The 24621-nt window shown below is 35.3% G+C and overlaps 1 protein-coding gene across 8 annotated transcripts in view; it reads right to left on the reverse strand.

Annotated features, from left to right (window-relative positions):
- REV1 (REV1 DNA directed polymerase) overlaps positions 1–24621 on the reverse strand; it is a 93082-nt gene that overhangs the window by 26028 nt on the left and 42433 nt on the right. For 6 of the 8 annotated variants that reach the window (XM_060645404.3, XM_060645385.3, XM_078444390.2 and 3 more), the window contains 6 exons: positions 19285–19453; positions 14431–14583; positions 10798–11504; positions 7950–8057; positions 6453–6569; positions 1897–2005 (listed from right to left, as the gene is read on the reverse strand). In XM_060645404.3, the coding sequence (XP_060501387.2) occupies positions 1897–2005; positions 6453–6569; positions 7950–8057; positions 10798–11504; positions 14431–14583; positions 19285–19453 (1363 nt within the window). Of the gene's footprint in view, positions 1–1896; positions 2006–3867; positions 4045–6452; positions 6570–7949; positions 8058–10797; positions 11505–14430; positions 14584–19284; positions 19454–22400; positions 24054–24621 lie in introns of those variants that run through there. The other 2 variants (XM_060645440.3, XM_060645456.3) reach the window with 2 other exon arrangements.

Below are 24621 nucleotides of genomic sequence, written 5' to 3' on the forward strand. Positions count from 1 at the left end.
TAATTATTGGACAAGAAAAGGGTATCCAAGAATTGTTTTCTAGAGACTTTCTATCAACAGCTTTCTACAAAAGGAAAATCACAATAAGAGATAAAACTCCACTCTTATGGGTTTTTCTTCCCCCAACTTATACTCAAATTCATTTTCATCACTTATGTTTCTCCTTAAACAATTACCACCTCACTGGCTTGCTGCATAGTATTTGGACCATATTATCGTAACACAATTATTCTGTAATACATTCAGCTTGACAATCACTATCTTTGATGCAATAACGACTGCAACATCCAAACACCAAAAGAAGCCTAGAGCTCCTAGAGCTCCTCCTACAGCTGTGGCTACTTGTGTCCAAAACCATCAGCAACAGGAAACACTTTTACCCCCGAGGCAGCCTTGCTACCCTCTGACCAGCACTCAGCTTGGGGTGCTGAATGAGAAGAGACAACCTTCAGCAGCAATACAGAGAGGGTGGGGCTTTCACTTCAGCCCTGAGCAAAACTCAAACACCGAGAGAGTATTCCTGAGCTTCCCCATGCCCTCCACATGTGAACACAACTGTCCAGACACCAGAGGCACAAGTCATCATCCAACAACTCAGTGGGGAAAAAAGCTAGACTTACTGAGCACAACACAAAATCAGCTTTAAACTGCCTGGCTTAATAAAAATATAACAATCCAGAATGCATTTGTATCTGACTTATCATTTTTATTAAAGTAAATTTTCAACTCTTGGGCTGCATTATCAACAATGAAAAGGTTAAAACGTAATTCTGTCAATAAGAAAGGCAAAGTCAGTCTAGGAGTAAAAGTTTCACAGGTCATAATTGGGAAGTAATTTAAAATATTTTATAATTACGTATGTTTGATTTCAAAGTTTTCTTAAGTATCCTTTTTATAAAATAACTGGCAAGATTTTAAACTATTTCAGTTAGATGATGTTGAAATATCTTTTGTTCCTATTAGACTTGCTTGAACAACCCCAACTTTTAATTAGGACTGAAAAATGTTACATATATCAAATCATTATGCTATACACCTGAAACTAATATAACGTTACATGCCAATTATATCTCAATAAAAAAGAAAAGTATGAATGACAAAGGCATAAGTAAAAAAGACTGAAAAATATAACTGATGTAGGACTCTTTGTTTTTATAATTGTTAAATACTTTAACGCTTGCCAACAATATGTAAATGTTATAAAGGTAGAAAGTGTCAGTTATCAGGAAAGAAAAAAAGAGGCAGCTCTTTCAAATTAATCAATTCATTATTACTCCTTCTAGTTTTAAATGATTTAAGTGTGAGGAACACATACATAATGTCTATTTCTTCCTGTACTAACAGAGCCCATTGTAATGAGAGTTTAAGGTTACTGTAAGATAAAGACCTACACACAAAGTTGGTACTAACAAGTTGACAACAGTCTGCAATTTTAAGTGAGGAGATTATTGAGTATGCCAATACGCATTTACTTGTAATTTAATAGACAATCAAGTTTTAACAAAAAATTTTAAGAAAATATTATGTATTACGAGTTTTAAATTGCAAGGGACTTTTCTTAACTATAAAAAGGAGTGATCAGAATAGATGAATAGTAAAAAAATATCTAATTCTTTAATTCTATCCTTCAAAAGACAATGGTCTGAAAGTGGCAATGCCCAATTTCTTTTGGTTTCCACTGTAGGACCTACCGATTCATCAGGAAAGTAAGGTATTTATTTAAAGTTATCTAGCATTTGTGAAAGGAAAAAAGGAACTGAAGGGACTAAGCCTTGAAATATTTCTTTCCATAACATGTAATACAGGGATGACTGGCACGTCTGAATCCACTTCAAAAGAGTCTGTAAAAATGATGAACTATCCGTAAGTATTACAATAGACTTAATTTCCACATACCTGGCTTCGTAACTACAAGAGGCAATTTCAGCCTTTGACAAAACAGAATCAATCCCATTTGCTTGTGCAGAATCTTGATTCTCCCACATTGATGAATCTGGTATCTTTGCTTTAAAAATAATAAAATTTAATGATTATACACTGGAAACTCATTTTCCTTAACTTTCATTCAAGAAATGTATTTTCCATTCCTTTCATATATAAATGCATAGCAAATTCCAAATAGTTATATCCACTGGTATTGGTCTCCTTACTTAATAAAAGAAAACTTATAGCTCTAAAATGGTTTGTTTCCATTTATACTTCATCAGCGGTCAGACAAAAATGTGTAATAAACTGAAAGTGTTCACTTCAGTAAAGATTTTGAGTTTTTTAGTTTTTTTTTCTTTTTTACACAATATATCAAAAGATAAATATAAAACATTCTTCAACAGTCTCTTGAGATGAAAAGGATGAAAAGTTATCAGGAAGATGAATCCCTCTTTTAGCCTTGAAAGGATTATACAGCTCTCTGTAATGGGAAACTTAAGTTAATGGAAAATACACATTTCTCTGAATGTTCTTTGCTATTTCCTAAATAAACTACCTCCAAAGCTTAAAGCTACTGAACAACATGCTCAACAAACACCAATTTCCTGTAAGTCATTCGATCCAATTCAGTAGGTCGCATACCAGAAAGAGGTTTCATCCTAAATTTAAGGTTTTTCTTTTGAACACACATCGGGTAAAAGAGCTTCACAACACTGCCCACCTTTCAGTAAGTTCTACTCAATGGCTTAACAATGCATGTGCAATTAAAAACATTCAGGTGTGATCAGAATACCAATTGCTTTACAGAATACAACTCTAGCCTAAACAGTACCACTCACTAGTATCTTTTAATATCCAAACTCAATTTACAGCTTCACACAAGATTATAAAAGCACCTATCAGCAGAGTACTGACTGCACGCCATTTTACCTCCTTTAGTACCTTTAGCTTCACTAGCAATTGAGAAAGATTAAAACACAACTTCAGTTCCTGGTCTCTTGGGATATTAAGTTCCAAGACTATGTTTTAAAAACATATATTCTTGAAACACAATCTCAGCCATAGTTCTAGTATTATGAACAAAAATACCAGTAGTTAGTAAAACAAGCCAAGATATACCACTTCAATTAATTCTAGACAAACCTATTTTGAGTATAATATATAACTAGCAAACCCAGGATTTCTCTTCTGTTTATTTCAGAGACACAATGTTCCATGAAAAATCAGCCAAGTTAAAGCACCCCCAGGAACACATGGCAAAGTATCTGGCTTTATGGGCCAAAATAAGTCTTCCTGATTTGACTCCAGAAACTGTCAACATCTTTTACCCAACTATGCAACCCACGTAAGTATTTCTGGATTCCGGCACCCAAACACACAAAGCATAAACCCAAATCAAACTGAAAGCACTGGTATCTTAATGGGCTCAAATCCCACTTGCCTCAAAAATTAAAACAGCAGAGTATAAAATTTAAGCTATGATTTCTGATATATTATGATACACATATGCTATACTATGATACATTAAAAACAGAGTGCAGAGCAGACTTCCCCATTTTTCTGAAGCATCTTAGAAGGCTAAATATTATCAGCTTTCATAGTCCATTATTCTAAGCTGAAAATCTTTAGGAAATTTCAGGATTGTCAGTATCATAGTTCAAGAGAGGCTGCCACTGAACCAACAACAACAACAAAGAAAGCTGAAGCCTGAAGAGCCACAACCAGCTGCCTTTCACAGGTATAACCATGATTATGTATGCCTTGAAAGTTGGGGAGTTAGGTGACTTCTATTTGAAAGTCTAGTTAAATAATCTACGATACTTGTCTGGAAAATCACAGGAAAGTCATGCTGGAGGTGAGAACAGTGTCTGTGCTCCCTGTGCTCCCAATGCCCTGCCTGAGAGGCAGCACCTCGGGTTTCTCTTCACTGGGCTGGCTGACCTTTTCCACAGTGCAGCAGAGTGCAGGGATCCCTCCACGAGCGCAGTGAGTTGCTTCAAGGGAGATTCAGGGAAATTCAGGGACACACTGTCCTCACTGGAGGGCAAAGTAGAGAACTGCTCATCAAAACTTGACAAACTAGACGGGCACATGGAGAATGTGGAGGAACGGTTGGAGAAATCAGAGGCCGGGACCCAAGTCTGTGAAAAAGAAATCGCTGAGAATAAATCTATGACTAAAACGATTTTAAAAACTGTTGTTCTTTAGAATGAACACTGAAGCTGTTGAAGGGGTAAGAAAACATCTGCATCCTGGAATCCAGGAAAGGGTAAAAGGCCCCAACCACAAAATCTTGAGTATAAATGGATTCCAAATAATAAGGTCCCCTCAATGAGAAGCGTCACTGCTGAGTACTGTTCAGGAAGCAGCTTCCAAAGGAAGTCATGGATGGAAAGCCCTTGGTTATGCTGGTGTATTTAGATAAAGAGTTTTTTAATATGACGAATAAGAAACTAAAGTTTCTATCTATAAAAGGCTAAAGATGCTATTTGTTCTACTACTTTGCCTAGATGTACAAGCTGAAAAATCAGAACTGATTTTTTTGTTTTAAAAGCTAGTGTGCAGAAGCCAAAGATTCTAATTCCTAAATTGATCCTCGATATTTTAAAATTTGATGTCATGTCTTATAAGGACACAGAGAAAGAAAGATCAGGGAGTAACAAGGAAAGAAGAGCAAAGGCACTGAAAAAACAAGTTCTAAGTACAAGGTTAGGTGCAACCAAACTTTAAGAACAATCTGTTCATTTTATGTTACAAATATTGTGGTAAGCTCCTAATGGGTCAAAGGCTTAGGACATAAAAGTGAATGACATCAAGTTAAAGAAAGAATATAAAATGCAAAGTATTATATTCACCTGTTCTAGTGACAGAAAAACTAGTTTTGACAGTTTTCAATGTCAAGTGAAATTTCAATATTTCTCTTAATATTTACCTTCCAATTTCCTACCACATGTAGAGGTGGAGGGGATGTGAATTATAAAAGGTCATTACAGTGTTATGAAAATCCAGTGGCTAAACTGACGAAGATAATTAAGTAAGCAACAACTGTATTCTGTTAATAAACTGTGTGTGGTCAGATCACTTGTGAAGGAAGGAAAGATGTAAGAGGACTAGTTCTCTGCTACTCCTAAGGGATGTGTGCTTGACAAGGCCAAACTTCCAGGCAGAGACTGCTGAAATACAGATGTGTGTAGCAAACACAAGATTCTACCCACCAGAGAAACTGAGTACTGCATAACTGACAGACATTACTGAACGGTATGTCCATGGTATTTTTTCTTCTTTCAACGCTCATTCAGTAAGTTTTTCACTGACTGCCCAATGTGACAAGTATGCATTTCCTTAAGCTACTTGTTTTCTAGAAACCAACCTAGCACAAAACCATACTACCAATACTTAAGAAACTACCCATATTGCCACATACCACAATACAACTAAATCTTAAGCTCAATACTGACTACTTCAAGATCTATTCATGACACACAAAATGTTGGAATGTCAAAAATCTCTTAAAAGATTTAAATAACCAAGAGAAAGGAAATCTGGAAAATACAGGTACACATGAAGCATAAAGTTCTATCTCTAGTTATTGTCTTTTGTATTCATACCATGTAAACAGATAATCACGACCAATAAAAAGACTGTAATTCAAAAAAACTCCTCAGATATGTCCAGTGGCTTTCCTTCTGCCTTAATTTCTATGAGATCATTTCTAAAATAATCCCAAATTCTTATAACTGAAAACTAGGAACCTGAAATAATCAGGATGAAATTTAACTGCTTGCCTTCCATTCCCCTGTATATTTCTGACTACTTTCTGATTAATATTCTTCTGGAAAATTAATTTTTAAAAACTTTTGGCTTTGCAGACATTCAAGAGGAAACTGATCAATGACAAAGAATTTAATTTCTAATCAAATATTTCTCAGGGAATTTACTCAGGGGGGAAAAACAGACATAAAAATGTTAATAATACTGTGATCAGTATAATTTATGATTTTTATTTATTAATAGCAAAAAATTCAAAAGCCAGTGAGGCAAGAAAATGTTCAAACAGGTTCAACAAAGATATGGGGAATGATTCCTAGTATTTATCTTCTTATTCCAATAAATAAAGTCCTACTATTTCTTATTCCACAGCCTCACACAAATCTTTAGTGTCTTTGCTGTTGATCAGTGACCAAACAACTAGTAATCAACTTGAGTCTAGAGACCACCACAAAATGATGTCCATGATTTTATTTTTATCCCAATCTAAATATACACAAAGCAAACTAATCACACCCTATAAAACATTCTTTTCTATCCCAGGAAAATATCATCATCCAATTCAACAAAGCAGGACTATAAACCAGTCATTTGTATTGCATGCAGATTTTGCTTTAAGATGTCACTGACACCTTTAAAACCCTTGAATGAAAAAGCTAATTATTTCAACTCTTTCATTTCTGTAATGACAATACCAGCAGCAATATCCAGACGTCTTCAACAGGAGCATTATGACTTCAAAGAGAGCTCATTTGTACCTGCTTTGCCTTTCAGGATTTTATTCTGGTAATACTGCCACTCCAACTGGGGGTTAGCGCCAGGACGTAAAGGTGCCCTTCCTGTGCCTCTGTTACTTGTAACAGCCACTGGTTTTCCTGTGAGGAAAAAAAAATTATTTTTAAATCTAAATATAGGAATGTTAACATGGCAATATGTAAAGGAAACATTTTCAAAAGTTTTAAAAATATGACATATTTTCTTTAGCTTTAGACATTAATCCATAAGGAGCTAGTATCTTTAAACATTCTCAATCACCATACAAAAATCATCTAAGTTTCTCAACACCCTCCAAAAAGTAAACTATTTATGACAATATGATATATTTATTCAAGTTAAAACGCTATCACTTCCTTTCCCATGATTTTTGTTTGGTTTCTTACAGTAGAGAAGAGTCAACTCAGATCCTAGATTCAAACTGGAATGGTGGGAGAGGGTAAGAAAACCAACTACATCTGGACTTTTTATATTTCTCATATCAGAAAAGTAAGGTAACATCCAATCTTTCAATTTTACAACAAGAGAAACATATATGCAAAGGGACCACAATCTGACCTACTATATAATAAACTTGAGAATACAGTCCCTCAGTTTTTGGTTTAGTTATAAAATCTTTCAGGTATCATTTCCTTCTGTATGCATTAAGTTACAAAAGAACTGTAACTTCTTAAAGCAATAGCATGCATCATTCATATATATGTTACTGAATGCATTTGTTGTGAGGATAAAAAATACCACCATCAGAGTGACTCATCAGGCTAAACTCAATTCTTTAAACATTCTAAACTCCCTTCAAAGTTGAAGCAGTAGCTATTCATGACACAAATAAAGCCCTGGTGTTAACCAGCAGTTTCTGTGCTTTCCTGAAAAAGAACAGACTCTCAGAAGAAAATGCTAATAGTTACATCTTTCAAGCACAGACAGAACTACTGAAAAATCCAGAATAAATGTTTTTAAAAGTATTGACTAACTCACAAATATCTGAAATTCCATTAAAACAAAGATGACAGCATATCTCAGCAATATTCATTAATGCAAAATTATTCTCAAACCAAAAAGTTGGAATGTGCACTAGCATCATCAGAACAGTTAATCAAGTTATTTATCCAAGAGAAAGAAAGCGCATGGACCCAAACTGTGGAATATGCTACCATAAAATTTCTATTTAATAACCAAGTAATAGTAAATATGTAAAAATATAGAAAATGCTCAATGCAGGTACCAGTCTTATTAGTCTTAGATGAGATCTTTCAGCTGAAGAGGAGTATTCTTCCCTAAAAGACCTAACCTCCACAGGGAGAACAAAATGTTTCTAATTTCCCTTTATCTTTCTTGATAACTGAGTCAGAAAACTTGGAAGCAGGGATTTATTTTGCCAAGGAAAATAAAAATAATATTTCTTGAAGGTTTTATGATCCCTTAGAATATATATTTATAACAATATCAAGTTTTCTTAAAATATGAACAAGAATACAGACCTTTGAGATCTGGTCTATTTCGTATACCCACTGATACAAAGAAGCAATCCATATCAACATGCATTATACAGCTCTGATGCCTGGGTGAACTCAATACTGACATATTTCCTAGAAGGAAAAAGAAAATGTTCAAACCTGAAGCTAATTTTTAATAAAAAAAAAAAATCAGGTCTATTTAATTTTAAAAACTGTACTTTAAGTGCCTATAAGTTGAATGAAGTCTCAAAAAAATACAGTATCTATTACAGAATATTTCAATCACTTCAAGCAAGGTCAAACGTCAGTTTCTTTGGCTCTAAACATAATCCAGAGATATAAATTTAGTTTGCAAACATAATTTGAAATCAATTATGAAGATAGCATGTTTTCCTAATCTATACTGTAAGAATTATTAAGTCTTTCATTCAAAGTATGTCTAAATACTTAGTTATTTCTGTGTGAATATTTTATTAAAATGTATAAAAGTACTTTCATATAGTTACGTGGAGCTAAGTAACTTTAGATGATCAGTATTCCATATGCAGTCTACAAATATTCCTTGATAAAAAAACAGTAAAAACTGCCAGTATAGAGTGCTTGGTAGGTGTCATGTACTGTTTTAAGAGGTTTACATGTATTTATTTAAAATTCTCAATATGATGAAATATATAATCTTATTAGGTCCATCTGATAGATTAATATTGTTATGTTAATGACTGTGTTATGCAGCCAGTAAGAAGAAGCCAAACTGGATTTCAACTCTAGGCAGTCTGATTTGAGCCCTGGAACCATCACATTGTTGCTCTAGATATAGTTAGAAAAAGTCTATAGAACAAATACCTACATATAAATCTGTAGGTAAATATATACAATTTTCCTCCTTTAGCCATTAAACACTATTAAAAATCAGCTCTGAAGCATATATGCCACTTTCAAGAAAAGGGTAGTGTCCTCTCCTAAGGACTCTGCCTTCTAATCACCCCGAGCTATGTATTTTGGTTTATCAGGGTTATTGTAACCAATCCAGCCACAACTAGAGCTTTGTTCTTTATCAGTTCCATCCTTAGACCTTTTAGTCCTTTAGAGACCTTTAGTCCTCTAAAATATAGAATTCTTGGAAATAAGAACTCCAAGCTTGTAAAAAGTTCTAATCTCAGGGCACCTGGGTGGCTCAGTTGGTTAGGCGTCTGACTTAGGCTCAGGTCATGACCTCGTGGTTCATAAGTTCAAGCCCGGGTTGGGCTGCATCAGGTTCTGTGCTGACAGCTCAGAACCTGCTTTGGATTCTGTGTCTCCCTCTCTCTCTGCCCACCCCCCCACTCCCGCTCTGTCTCTCTCAAAAACTAAATAAACGTTAAAATAAAAAAAAGTTCTAATCTCATAAAAAAGTTTTCTGTTGATAGGTTTAAGAATACTAGTACTCAAGGTGTTAAGTCTTCAGAATAAGCTTCCAAAACCTTACATTTTTACTCCCCAATGGTTCAGACTACTACATTTACCAAATTGTGACTGTGAAAGCAGTGTGAAAGCACCAAGTTCTCACTATGTGCAAGGCAACAAGCCTTTGTTCATGTTATCTTCCCTTAAGTTCAGAAGCCCACAAGGTGAGCACCATGGACCACCTATCACTCCACCGTGAAGGGGAAACTGAGACCCAGAGAGGTGAACTGGCCCATGGCCCTGCAGAGCCAGAATTTGGATTAAGGATACATTATTGAACTCAAGCCATGCACTTCCTTGCTATCCTCTGTATTATTAGAAAATAAATCTTAACAATTATAATTTTGCTGTATATAAATATTATATAAACATAATATAAACCCCAAATAACTGCTTTAAATATTCAAGTAGTACAGAATGCATATACCAAACACCTACTGAATGCTTTCATACAACATAAAAATTTATCATTTTATTCCATTCATGAAACTAATTCATAATTCTTTGCAGCTTTCAAAATTAAATGACCTTTACCATATGAGGCCAAGGGATGATGAATGGATAATCTAATACCTGTAACATTATTCTGAAATATCTCATAAGTAACACAAAGTATTTAGGACTACATCAAACACAACAAAACATAATAGAAAAAAACCCACAGGGAGAAGCTCTATCACTGTCTAGGGCAGAACCATGAGCTTCTCTCTGTACCTCAGTTTCCATAGCTATAAGTTAAAAGGTAATATGAGATAATCTGAGATATCTCTCTAAAAAAACAAAACAAAACCATATATTCTGTAAACAGTTATCTAAAACCTCAAACCAGAAACTAATTAGTAATGACTGCATAGAAATACAGTCTGTAATTGTTGGTTTTGTTTGCTTTTTAAGACAAGAAAAGTATTAAAAAACAAAATACAATTAACCCATCTACTATTATGTGAAAATACTTAATCTCACTACAAGTTTACCACTGTAATTACAGTAGCTATTAAGTCAGTTCTTTAATAATTTAAAAATCATTCAGATGCCAGCTTCTAGAATTAAGTTACTCTTACCAAACCAATTTATTCTTACAAGAATTTGAGCACTGGATAGAATTACATGTTATATTTTACACAGTTCAAAATTTCAACAACTGACAAGGTCTACATGAGGAATGAATGCTCAGAATCCCAACCTTGTTACTGTTTAAGTTACCTGAAAATATTCAGCTAGCCAACATTTAAATCTAAATTTGTAAAAAATATTTTAATAAGGAAGAAAGCTTTCTATAATCTGCTATACTTACTGTTAACTTACATGCCCCGATATTCCTAAAGACTTTGATAAGAGCTTAGTACTGATCAGAATACCAGTGACACTTTAAGAACAAAATGGTCAAGTACTATTGTTTCTTAAGAAAACAATGTTAGTAAGTATCTACCTGTGTCAGTTACAACAAGTGCAGACCTGCCTGTTTTCATTTTTTTTAACTTTTCCCTTCCTGGAAAGATACCACTACTTTGTCTTTGTAGGGTATTGACAAACTCAGTCAATTCACACTTCCACATTGATATGTGATGCAGTCTTGAGTGGGAGTAGAAGTCTGAAATAAAATTGCAATCTGAAGGTTTGGATGGCACTGAAGGTGCTGCCTTGCTAAGAGCAGGTACTGAAGTGCTTTTTGTGCTTGAAGGCCCCTGAACAGCGGAGTGGTGAGCACCATTTATTTTAGTGTTACTGTGCAAAGATGATAAGGAGAAGGAATGAGTTCTGTGTGGATTCCGCACAGCATCTGTGTTTCTAGTGCTCTGTTGCAACTGATGCAAAATGCAGTCTCTGAAGTCAGCGCTGCTCTTCTCAGCCTGCTCCTCCTCCTGGGCAAAGTCTGGAGAAAGCCTGCTGGCAACACTGTTGCCCATGGGCACCAAGCAATCCTGCATCTGTAAGGCACCATTAGAGCTAGGAGTATGTCCATTAAAAATGGCAGTGCTGTCTCTGTGATGCGGAATTCCGTTTTGTTTCCTTCCTGGAAGGATGTGCTCCAGCTCCGCAAAACTAAAATCATTATTGGCATCTTCTTCATTCCAACTGTTCATTCCATTGACTTTGACTTCATTTTCTGTCTCAATCTTCTTAATTATGTGATTTCTACAGACAGAAAAAAAAGATATAAATTGATATGTGACTTTCAGGCTAAAACAATTTTTAATGTAAACATGGTCTTAGTGATGCACACCTTCAATATTTCTCCCCCTAAAAATTGAAAAATTAAGCCATAAATTTTATATTCTTTCTCTTCCAACTAAGATAATTCTTAGCTAAACCAAAGTAGCAAGGTAACTACGAAAATCCTAGAACATAAAGTCTTTTAAGTTTTGTTCTTTTTTTTCAAACTTCAAATACTCCCAAAGAAGAAACATAAAAGAATCTCAGGTTGAAGAAAAATAAAAACTATTTTCAATTATTCTTCCCACTAAAATTTAAATGGAACCTGTAATCCCTAAATACCCACAGTAGCACAGTATCTGGCACTTACTAGGGAGTCAATAAATTATGGGAGTTAACATAAATAACTCCCATAAAAATGGATAAGAAACTTTATCTGAATTAATATTCCTTGTTTTAGTTTCATGTAAGGCATTGTTCACATTAAATATGATACTGCTGCAATCCTAGGGCCAGTTAGTTTCACTCAGGAAGACTGACAGACTGTATTTACTAATCCCTTAATAGGCCCACTGTCATGAGTAGGTAAAAAGAACTAGGTTAATGTGTATGGGTAATTCAGTAAAATGTATACCTAGTAAAATGAGGACATCTGCTTATTAACAAAGGAAATGGCATTTCATTTCTTAAAAAAGCATATTCAGACACCAGGGTGGTCCAAGGCAATCTGACCAAGTTTCTGGATGACAAGTTTATAAATGTAGGACCTATGACAAATGTTTTGCTAAATTCACATTCTGACTCCTCTAGATATTTGCTTGTTAATACTCTATAATAAAGGCAAATTTCATTTGCATTCACAAAAATGATCTAAGTAACAAAAACAAAAACCTGAATTACAGAACAGCAATTCATTCTACTTAGAAACACCCACACCATTAACCCAATTACAGTGCAGGCTCCAGAGAAGGTTGCCTGATACATGATACCCAGGCATTGGTGAGGCTGCCACAGTATTACCAAGTTTAATATAAAGTCTCTCATCCTAATACCAACACAAGAGATTAGCAGTAACAGTATGAATAAACAGAAAAGTCACACATGAGACAGATGCAAAACATTACCACCCATTTCTGGGTTGGCTCTGGCTGAACCATCTCATGGAATATGACAGGCAATTCTGATTAGTTCCAATCTTCACAGATGATCATGCCAGTGAAAAGGGAAAATAGAAGATCAGGGAACAATTAAAATAAAAGAGGAAGGAAAGAAAACCTCATTTGCTACATGTCTGGCCCTTGAGATAAAGAGAAAGCAAGGGAACAAGAAGTCACATAAAAGAACTTCAAAGAAATTTATAAAACGTATTGAATATACTAAAGAATAAATACTATGGAAAGCAACAAAAGTGAGTTAAGTCAGAAAAGCCTGACATCTAGTTTTCTGTGTGACAAACAATAAGATTCTTCTCATGTATACTAGCAACATATGCAACAGAATTACAAACACTGGCAAGAAACACATTCCTAATATACATTCTTTCTGTACTACAGTTTTTCAGCCTACACAAACGGATATTCATAAAGTAGTTGTAATGGAAATACATCATTGGGAGACATACATTAATTAGGCAAAAGTGTACATGTATTAAAAAGTACAATCTAATAGGTAAATTCCTGCTAAAACTGACACAAGGGAGAATTAAAAATAACAACCACCTATTTCCTATTTTTATTACTGTAAGAGAAAAATACGAAGTTGCACATTTGGAAAGATTTTCTGATATTATTTGTTGTGCACCTTGATGGTGCTAAAAAAATTGAAAGGGTTAGGTAATGTGAAAAACATGAATATGCTTATAAGTGAATACAAGATAAAATACAAATGACAACAACAAAAACTACTGAAGGTAGTGATATCAGATCCTCCCAGCTTAATTGGACTTCTGGTCTTTAAATATATATATATATATATATATATATATATATATATATATATATATATATATATATATCCAACTCCCAAAGCAAGCAATTTAATAAATAAGGAGAACACTAGCGGTAATAAACCACCTGATATACAAGTTAAGGCAACACACCAATTAATCATGAAACCAATTTACCCAAGATAACTGCAATTAAAGCTTAATCAATATATTTTTTTAAATCTGCCACATGGAATAAAGTCTAGAGTTACCTCTAACTGTAACACTGAGGGTCACCAACTAAATTTTTACCAATGTAAATATATTTACATATGTAAAACTGCTATGAATTTGGAAATTTTCAAAAATAACCTAGAAATGTTAACACATTTATTATGTATATAGCACACAACAAAAGCATACTGGTGCAATTAGCTTGGTTTTTGAGAAAGCAACATTCTACAGCAAATTACTTATGTGCAAGTAATTTTGGGAAAATCCATGGAAAATTTTACTTCCAGTTATTTAAGATCCATTAGTATAACAGGGGAATCTACACTGATTGGGAAAGCTTCCTTATTTACATTTTATTTAAGAAACTTTCATGATAAAAATAAATTTAATTTTTTTAAGTTTATTTATTTTTTGGGAGGGCACGTGTAAAACTGGGGGAGGAGTAGAGAGAAAAGGGGAGAGAGAGAGAATCTCAAGCAGGCTCCACAGTGTCAGCACAGAGCCCAATGTGGGGCTTAAACTCACAAACCATGAGATCATGACCTGAGCCAAAGTTGGATGCTTAACTGAGCCACGTAGACACCCCCAAAATAATTTTTAGGTAAGATACCCACAAACATATTTTAACATGTTTAATATAGATAAATGGCCATGTTTTGTATTTGTTTCTATTTCAGCAAAGCAGGAGCAGTACCCACACCCACTGCTAAAACCCAGCTTTGCAGCATTCCCCAGTCTAGAGAAACTTACACCCTGTTGTTCAGTTGTTTGGATACACTGCTTGGACCTGGCACAGGATCCTCAGGTTTGCACGCAGGATTAAAGTTGAGACCCTTCTGTATGTTGGACTGCTTGCTGTACAGCTGATAGGGAATGTAGGACAGGAGTCGTCCAGCTTTGATGCTGAAACAAAAAAGTAAAACCAACTTAAGAGTTTAATACTTGAGGAAAAGAAGTTTCATGAAAAATAAATGTTCTTAACAACAGAGTTTTTCACCAACAATGAGCCACCTATTCTCCTAGTTTATTTCTTCTCCCTCTGTTTTAGTGGCCCTAATGCAACATAATCTTACTTAAACACTTAAGAATAAGATATTCCTTTAAAAGTCAATGGCCAACAACATTACATGAGGGGAAAAAGAAATAGAGTAAGATGACAAAACTGCAAGCACGAGTTCGACTAGTCAATACTTTAATCCTCATGACTTTAATATTTTTACCACAACTCCCTCTCAAACAATTCATATAGAATCATCAAGATTTTCTCAAATCTCCTCTAGTAAGCTTTTCCAGAATAACTAAAATGGATGAGAATTCCCAATTTCCACACCATGAGCTCAGGAAGGGGAATAAAAGGTATAAAAATACGTATACAACTTCTTGCCCTCTCTCCTACAGGGTACAGATTGGTTTTTTATTACAGATACTGAAAATAAGCTATTTGTTTTTGAGCTCTTGGAGACCAAGCATGTATTTTCTGATAAAATACTACCTACAAGTCATTGGGGAATCGTCTGAAATGTGTCTGTTGGTTTTTTTAGTCAAGTAAAAATAATTTTACAAGAACTGTGTAATACTGTGAGAAAAAATGTAAATGACACCATTAAAAAAAAAAAAAAGCCAAATCTATACCAGAAATTAGTCGTATACATTTTCTATAAAGAATAAATTGAGGCAAGATACAAAAACACAAGAGAAATGAAAGAAATCATGAGGTGAAACTGCTGTCAACTTTTATGTAAGTGAACTGAATAAGCACTCTAATCTATACAGTTAATGTAATTAGAAATATTTTAGCCCATGTGAAGTATGGGCTCTTCAGAGTATCATTTAAGTACTACGTGGCAGATGTGCTAACATATTATAGTTTGGGAGCTTAAAAAGAAAGGGCAGAGTTTGACTGGGAGCCAGTTACCCCCAGCAGGAGACCCCAATGAGCTGGCATAAACTGCAACAATCACCACCTCTCACTGCCAGCAGACCCACCTGGGAACCTAACCATAGGAGGCAGGGTCCCTTGCTACAAGTGACTCAACACAAAATGAAGAACAAAAACAAAATCAGCCTTAGTAACTAAGGACAGCATTTTTAAACTGTGCTCCACAGCACTTGTCAGGCTTGAGGAGGCAGTGGGGTGAATCACAGCAGCTTCTCATTAACTATCTTACCCTTCAGATATCCACATTACATTGTCTGAAGAAAAGGATGAGGACAAAAATTTGAAAATCCCTAATTTATACTATATAAAAGTATAAGATTTGCAAGGCAAAGGTTTCAGTAAAATAATCTCATACCTAAAACTTCTCCATTAAAGGACTCCCTTGCCTCTTAGAAGTCGTGGCCTTATATTCATGCCCACATTAACTCAGGTTTAATGGCACATACACAGACACCAGGGAATTCTAATCAAAGCAAAGCAATCACCTCAAACACTTACAAGTGGTAGTTGCTGTTTAAACTGCTCAAACTAAAAACAGGAAAATTATAGAAAAGAGTATCATTTATCATCCATTAAATAACTAAAATAATGTTTAAAATTTTAAGTACAATAAAATCTCATAAAAACACTACTGAGAAGAGATGAACAAGACTGGGATTACAGTATGAAAGAAAGAGTACTGTAATTGCCCAAAAAGACTCCATGCTAGTACATGCAGACACTGGGCATTTATTTTATATATTAAGACATATGCCCAGACTGATCCATTTCCACAGGGCGAACTCATCTACATCAAGCTTAATTAAACGGCAAAATTGACTCCAATTAGGAGTCAGAAAGATCTGAATTCGGAATCCTGCTGTTTTTGGATATATCTTATTAGCTCTTCCTTCTCATACATAAAATGAAGGAAACAGGCCATATGATAAGGATGTCCAAAGTAACTTCAGTTATTTAAAAACAGATGATTAAGCCTGACTTCAAACCAAAATAAAATCCACTCAGGTGAACTTTAAAACTTGTAACTGCCTTAAGTTGCTTTTTTGATTGTATTCTCTCTAGTTATATTCAGGGCAAGAAGGAAGAGTAGGTATTTGAAAAAAAAGCTCTAATGTAAACTCCCATTTTCTAAGCAAATCAAGTTCCACTCAGCAAGTGCCCTTTTCAACCCACTTTCCTACTATCTATGGATCTCCACCATTCCCTCCAAAGTCAAACTAATATCCTCAGATCAAAATTCTAGCCCTAGCACGATGATAGGATTGTCTGCACATGACAACACACAGTACAACTGTGGAATGATACAAAGTTTTTTCATTATTGTCAAATTGGTTTCCATACAACACCCAGTGCTCATCCCAACAGGTGCCCTCCTCAATGCTCATCACCCACTTTCCCCTCTCCACCAACCCCATCAACCCTCAGTTTGCTCTCAGTATTTAAGAGTCTCTTATGGTTTGCCCCCTTCCCTCTCTGTAACTTTTTTTGTTCCCCCATCCCCTCTCCCATGGTTTTCTGTTAAGTTTCTCAGGATCCACATATGAGTGAAAACATATGGTATCTGTCTTTCTCTGCCTGACTTATTTCACTTAGCATAACACTCTCCAGTTCCATCCACGTTGCTACAAAAGGCCATATTTCATTCTTTCTCATTGCCAAGTAGTATTCCACTGTATATATAAACCACATCTTCTTTATCCATTCGTCAGTTGATGGACACTTAGGCTCTTTCCATAATTTGGCTATTGTTGAAAGTGCTGCTATAAACATTGGGGTACATGTGCCCCAATGCATCAACACTCCTGTATTCCTTGGATAAATTCCTAGCAGTGCTATTGCTGGGTCATAGGGTAGTTCTATTTTTAATTTTTTGAGGAACCTCCACACCGTTTTCCAGAATGGCTGCACCAGTTTGCATTCCCACCAGCAGTGCAAGAGGGTTCCCGTTTCTCCACATCCTCACCAGCATCTATAGTCTCCTGATTTGTTCATTATAGCCACTCTGACTGGCATGAGGTGGTGATACAAACTTCTTATACTGAAAACCACACAGCTCCTTTTTTAAGGAGACACATTGCTAAAAGCCACGTTCTTTGATCTGATGTAATGAAGGGTCAGGTCATGAGAAAACAGCAAAAGGCACTGGTGACATATTCCAAGGATAGGCTGTCAACCTAATCCCCCAAGGTTTAAAAAAATTTTAATCTCTAAGATACATATAGTTTTCTGGAAGCCAAATGCACTTTCTAAAAATGCACTTTTGGGGCACTTGGGTGGCTCAGTTGGTTAAGCGTCTGATTTCTTGGTTCAGCTCTGGTCATGATCTCACGGTTAGTGGGATCGAGCCCCACACATCAGGCTTCATGCTGACAGCAAACAGCCTGCTTCGGATTCTCTCTCTCCCCTCTCTCTGCCCCTCCCCTGCTCAAGTGCATGCTCTCTCTCTCTCAAAATAAATAAAATTTAAAAATGAGTGAATAAGCAAATAAATAAATAGATATATACTTTTGACATTTTGGAATTTATTTTTTAACAATTGCTGATGTTTACAGAATAAAAATAAAACAACAAAGGAACTTCTATATTTTGCCTCTAACAATGTGCCAGGCATTATGCTAGATAATTGCGCAAATTATTTCTAGTTCTCACATAATCATATCGTGTCAATATTAGCCTTCTTTTACAAATGAGGATTTTAATATTTTCACTTTTAATTTTCATACATCTAACAATTACTCATATATATATATATATATACCATTTCAAAATATAAATTCACTTAAGTTATGGCTCATCGCCAAGGTTCAGATGACATATTTAAACTTAGGAAATTAATACGAATGGCCACTGATTTAGAACATCAATTCCAAATCAACAACAGAAGAACCATAATGTAACAACTAAAAGATATTAATACCTCAAACTGCTCTTCCTCTTTGTCCTGAGTACTCCAGGTCCACAATACCCTGGTCTTCTTCTTTTTCTTTTCTTTTTTTTTTTTTTTTTCCAACGTTTTTTTATTTATTTTTGGGACAGAGAGAGACAGCATGAACAGGGGAGGGTCAGAGAGAGGGAGACACAGAATCGGAAACAGGCTCCAGGCTCCGAGCCATCAGCCCAGAGCCCGACGCGGGGCTCGAACTCACGGACCGTGAGATCGTGACCTGGCTGAAGTCGGACGCTTAACCGACTGCGCCACCCAGGCGCCCCTACCCTGGTCTTCTTCTTACGTCTTAGCATGTACTTTTAACACAGGATAGAATTTACTCATATACCAAGCATACTGTTTATTATGTTTTCTTCAACAGAACACATAAGCTTCAAGAGGTAGGGATGGGATCTTTGTTTGCTTCATCGATAATTCCCAAATACACAGAGCACCATCTAGCCCATCAGAGATGCACAAGCATTTGCTGAATGAATACCATGCCTAGCCAATCCCTTCCCATCACTGCTTCCTGCTGCTTACCTGAGTCATCTCCCCTAATTCCTGGTAGCTAAGGTTGTTGCAAGAACACTAACATACTAGGCTACCTAAATTATCAATGTGAGGTTAAAGAGTACACTGATGTTAAGACATTATTTTTCACTCTTAAGAGGCAATGTGTGTTTATAATATAAAATATTCCAATTTTAAAAACTTATTAATTAAAAATTAAACTTACCTTTCCACAATCCATTCTGGCCGAATTACTTTTTCTCCCTTTAATTCTTTAATTTTGGCATTTGGAAGATTTGTGGCAATAATGTGTGTTGTTTTGGATCTGGAATAATACACATGGTATTGGCCTCCATGCAACATCATTAGCTTTCGCAATTCCTCAGCAGAAGGATCTGTAAAATTAGTATTAAAATATGTTAAAGAGTTTTTTATATAAGTACAGCCCTAGCTGAATAATCCCTTAAAAAGCCCAATTTGAGGAACATATCACTGATTTCTCCTGGGCTGTGTTGTCAGTAAACAAAATTGGGAGGTAAGTCACAAAGTGATAAGGCTATTTGGCTTTAGCACATCCTCTTCCCTGGCTACTGGAGACAGTCCACCAATAAAAAAGCACTTATTGCTAAGATGTGCCCAGAGCAGATAGGGACCTCAAGTAATGAATCTACACTAATAACAGAGCAGATATTTTAAAACTTTTGATCACATTTTGCTACATGACCTTGATATTGGTTATCTTAGGTTTTAAAAAATTAACAAGTATAAAATCATTTATAGATCAGTTTACAGAGACTCCAATTAATCTTACACCTACCTCCTTCAGAATAGTACAATAGTTGGTAAATTACTCATACTTACTATGAGCAGACTTACTATAGGGCTATTAAAAGACTTTACCCCTATGAAGCTTAATAATTTTTATTTATTTAAAGTTTTTTTATTTATTTTTTGAGAGAGAGAGAGAGAGAGAGAGCACACGCGCGCAGGGGAAGGGCAGAGAGAAGGAGAGAGAAAGAAGTCCAAGCAGGCTGGGCACATCAGCAGAACCTGAGGTGGGCTTGATCCCATGAACGATAAACTAAAATCAAGAGTCAGATGCTCAACCAACTGAGCCACCAGGAGCCCCAATAACCTTTTTTTATTTAATATAAAAAAAGTTAAAATAATATTATTCAATTTCTTAATATGAACTTTTACCAAAACCAAAAAATAACCAATACAAAAAAAAAAAAAAAAAGAAACTTCATTTTTTTCCATTTTGTTTCAAATTAATGTTTCTTAAGCTATAGAAAAATACCTTAAACAAGAATCAGGGTGACCTATGCTTTCCCATAAAAAGCCGAACTCACTAAAGTTATGTTATGACCAGTATTACTAGCATCACATTAAAATAATTATTTTCAATAGCTTGTTTCTTCCACCTATTATCCTAATGAAAGCTCTAATCATACCTTCCTCAAAACAGCTGTATGGGGGAGGGGGTGTGGAGAGTGGGGAAATGTCACTGGAGGCTTATGTATCTACTTGTTATTCAAGCAACAGATTTTCTTAAATTCATATGATACAAAGTATTTAAATAAATACAATACAGGTCAAGTATTTAAATAAACACTTTTATTATGATAACTAAGTAATTAGGGGAGTTTTAGTCTTTAGAAGAAGAAAAACACTAACAAAGGACATTTAGATATGACAGGTTTTGTCCAGTCTTGGTAAATTCTTATAGTGTAGAATTCCTATGATGCTACTGATTGCACATACTACTACTGTCCAACAGAAATATAATGTGAACCACAAATGCAAGCCACATACATAACTTAATATTTTGGATCTATTAGGTTAAAAATATTACTAAAATTAATTTTACTTTTTACTGTCTTTAAGAGGCTTACTAGAAAATTTTATCGTTTCAACACGTAATCAACATAAAAAAATATAATTTTGTATTTTTTTTAGACTAAGTGTCTAGCACATATTTACATTTAAAACATATGTCAATTTAGACTAGTCACATTTCAAGTTCTTATTAACAAATGTGGCTAGGGGCTACCCAAATTTAACAGTGCACTAAAAAGAGAAATGAAAACTTTTAAATAAAATTAATTCAAAATTCATAATGGAAGGTTTATAGGGCTTAAGGATCACAAAAAATAGAGCATCACAAAAACTTAATGTAAAACAGTGAAAGTTAAACAGTCAGAAATCTGCAGTTTACTTACTTTATTTCCCTAAGATTAAAGAATTTGGTTGATATAAAATAATAATAAAAAGTACCAAATTAAAGGCTAGGTACAACGTAATCATATGGACAAACACCAAACCCAATAAAAAGCAAGGTAATGCAAAAAAGTACTTACAAATTAATCTTGTAAATTAACTTGGTTAATCTAAACCAATTCTAACTGTATTAAATTATTTAAACAGAAAACAGGCTGACAGAACACATTACTTCTGTAAACAGATACTTGTGAAGTATGCCCCCTCTATTACTTGCTCTCTGAAATCAAACCACTGCAGAATTTTGAAACTGGAAAACATGGACCTACTGGATAAAGTTGAGGAGGTTCCCTGAAGTCCAATTTTGCAAACTCTTGCATATTTTTCAGTGTGAAGTGGACCATTAAAACCAATCTAGTTAAAAGGTAAGATCCCATGAACTCTGGTGTCAGAATGACCTGGGTTTAATCTTGGCTTTAATATTCTTTAGCTGCATGACTTTGGACAAGGACTTAACTCCTTTAAGCTTTCTCCTCTTTACAAATAAATAAGTCTGGCACATAGAAAGCACTAGGTATAAAAACTGTTATTGTAAACTATAATGACAGCAGAACTCCTTTCAAGTAATGTATGACTTGAGGATCCTGCCCTAGACCCTACAAAAAATCATAGAAGACACATAGATGCTGACACTCAGTAGCCCTAAAATTTTAAACAAACAGAATTGACAATAACGCACTAAGGAAAGCAGCCAGGGACCGTTCCACCAGTCCAAACAGCATGGCATGCATGGTGGCTGCCCTCATTTTCATTGCTTTTTGGTATTTTTAAAACCGTATTTCTCTCTGGCTTTGTTTCTTCAGCAGAACATACTCCTACATTAAAAGTTCAAAAGAATATAAACAGCTCTGAAGATTTGCACAATAAATTCATTTTTGTGCTTGACACTCTCTTTAAATTCAGATGTGGGCTAATTAGGGAAAAATGTTTGGGAGACAGTATCCAACCCCATGAAATCTCTAGGACACTTAAGTTTTGTGTAACCCCATTCCTGCAATCTACTACACCAGTTAGTTTTCTTCAGACTACTGGTAACAATCTGAAATTACCCTATTTGTTTACCTGATTTCCCTGTGGAGCACAAGCTCCTTGAGGGCAGGAACCTTGTCTGTTTTATTCACTTCCACATGTCTGGCACAAAGCAGGTATCAGGTATTTTTTTTTTACACATTTACTGAATAAATTGGCATCTCCCAAGCATCAAAGACTCCTGCCTGGAGTTTTTACCTCAATAGCAAAAATGGAGTGTAAGCAGTATTATCACTTCAATTCTCAAAATATTTATTCAGTAATTCAACAAATTAGGTCATAATAGCACAAGGTCCAAAGCAAGACTGAGCGTGTTCAAATCCTAGCTCCATCACTTGCTAAGCTGTGTGAACCTCAAGCAAGTTACTTAACTTCCCAGGGCCTCACTTCTCTCAGATGTAAACTGGGAATAATAGTGCCACAGAAGGCTGTTGTGGAATTAAGAGCTAAAAATTATAAACTGCTAAGAAAAATGCCATGCACACAGTAAGAATTATGTGTCAGCTATTACAAGTATTATTACTGTTCCCATCTCTATCCCAAAAGCAGAAAGGAAAAAAACTCTTATGGCTGAGGCCACTCTCTACCTATAAATCACTAATTTTTTTTCAATTTGTAATCCTACCTATAAATCCTTCTCTTGTTGCCCACCCTCCAGTACCTTTTCCTTCAAGAAAGACCTTGACATACTGGCAAGAATAAGAGAAGAAAATGAAAAATCAAACCAAACCAAAGTATATTCAGAGAAATTTTATCCCCCAAATCTTTACAACTGATGTTACCCTCTTGAGAATTTCAGAACTAAAAGACCTTTTAGAGATCTAATAACCATTTCATTTTCCACATTGGTCTAAATAAACTTTATCAAGTTAAACCAACTGGACCAATTTAAACAATAAATAAAACTATCCCTCAACCCTCCCTATGCATCTTCATTGAACATTTTATTTTTAAATACATTAGAGTATTAAAAAATAACTTAATCACTAACAAACATCATCACCACAGATTACCAATGATATCTTGGGTGAAGATCCATTAAATAAAAGAGCATGTCTCTGAGGCTCAGCAACTCCCAAAAATGACTTTACCAAAGGAAGGGGGGAAAAAAAAAGCACTGGTTCTAACAAATGACTTAATTAATTACGTATTTATTTATTTGAGTGCATGTGCAAGCAGGAAAGGGGCAGAGAGAGAGAGAGAGAGAGAGAGAGAGAGAGAGAAAGAAGGAATTGTAAACAAGTTCCGTGCTGTCAGCACAGATCCTATGTGGGGCTCGATCCCATGAACCATGAGATCATAATCTGAGCCCACATCAAGAGATGTACGCACTACTGACTGATTCACACAGGAACCCAAAATTTTTTTTATAAAGGTACATATGCCAAACAAATTATTTCCCTAAAGATATACTGAATTTTTCAGCAAGCAAATTATTGTTCATCAATGCACCTGAAGTTTCTTATAAATAGCATCAACTTTAGGCAGATTTATAGAAAAACAAAAGATAAGAGAGGGGCACCTGGGTGGCTCACTGGGTTAAGCGTCCGACTTTGGCTCAGGTCAGGTTCTCACAGTTGGTGAGTTTGAGCCCCCTGTCTGGCTCTGTGCTGACAGCTCAGAGCCTGGAGCCTGCTTCAGATTCTGTGTCTCCCTCACTCTGCCCCTCATAGAGAGCTCATGTGCTCTCTCTCTCTCTCTCAAAAATATATAAACATTAAAAAATTAAAAAAAAAAAAAAAAGATAAGAGAGATTAAGGTAACTTTCGAAAGTCACACACAGCTAATGGAATAGCTACAATTCAAGTCCAGGTTTCTGTCTCCAAAAACTCATACTTAATCAGCCTTAACATGCTGCTACACTGGATAGAAAGGCCTGGTTTCCAGCTGCAGTGTGACACTTAAAAGTCATGACATATTGGGCAACTGACTCATCCCATTTAGCCTCAGTGTCCTCATTACAAAATGAGAGGCTAGACTAGTTGACATTTGATTCCTTACAAAGCTATTGTATAACTGTATGTACTAACCATTATCTCCAGCAAACAAGAAAGCAAGCAAAGGAGGGAGGAAGAAAGAATCCATGTGACAGCGCAGAGCCCCATGAGGGCCTTGATCTCACAAATTGTGAGATCATGACCTGAACTGAAACCAAGAGTCAGATGCTTAACTGAAAAAACCCAGGTGCTCCCCAATTTTTTAAAGAGCAAAACCCCATTTCAAACAAACCCTTACAAAAAAACAAAACCCAAAT

This window comes from Panthera onca, chromosome A3 (genome assembly GCF_046562875.1).
Source record: "Panthera onca isolate mPanOnc1 chromosome A3, mPanOnc1 haplotype 2, whole genome shotgun sequence".
NCBI lineage: Eukaryota > Metazoa > Chordata > Mammalia > Carnivora > Felidae > Panthera > Panthera onca.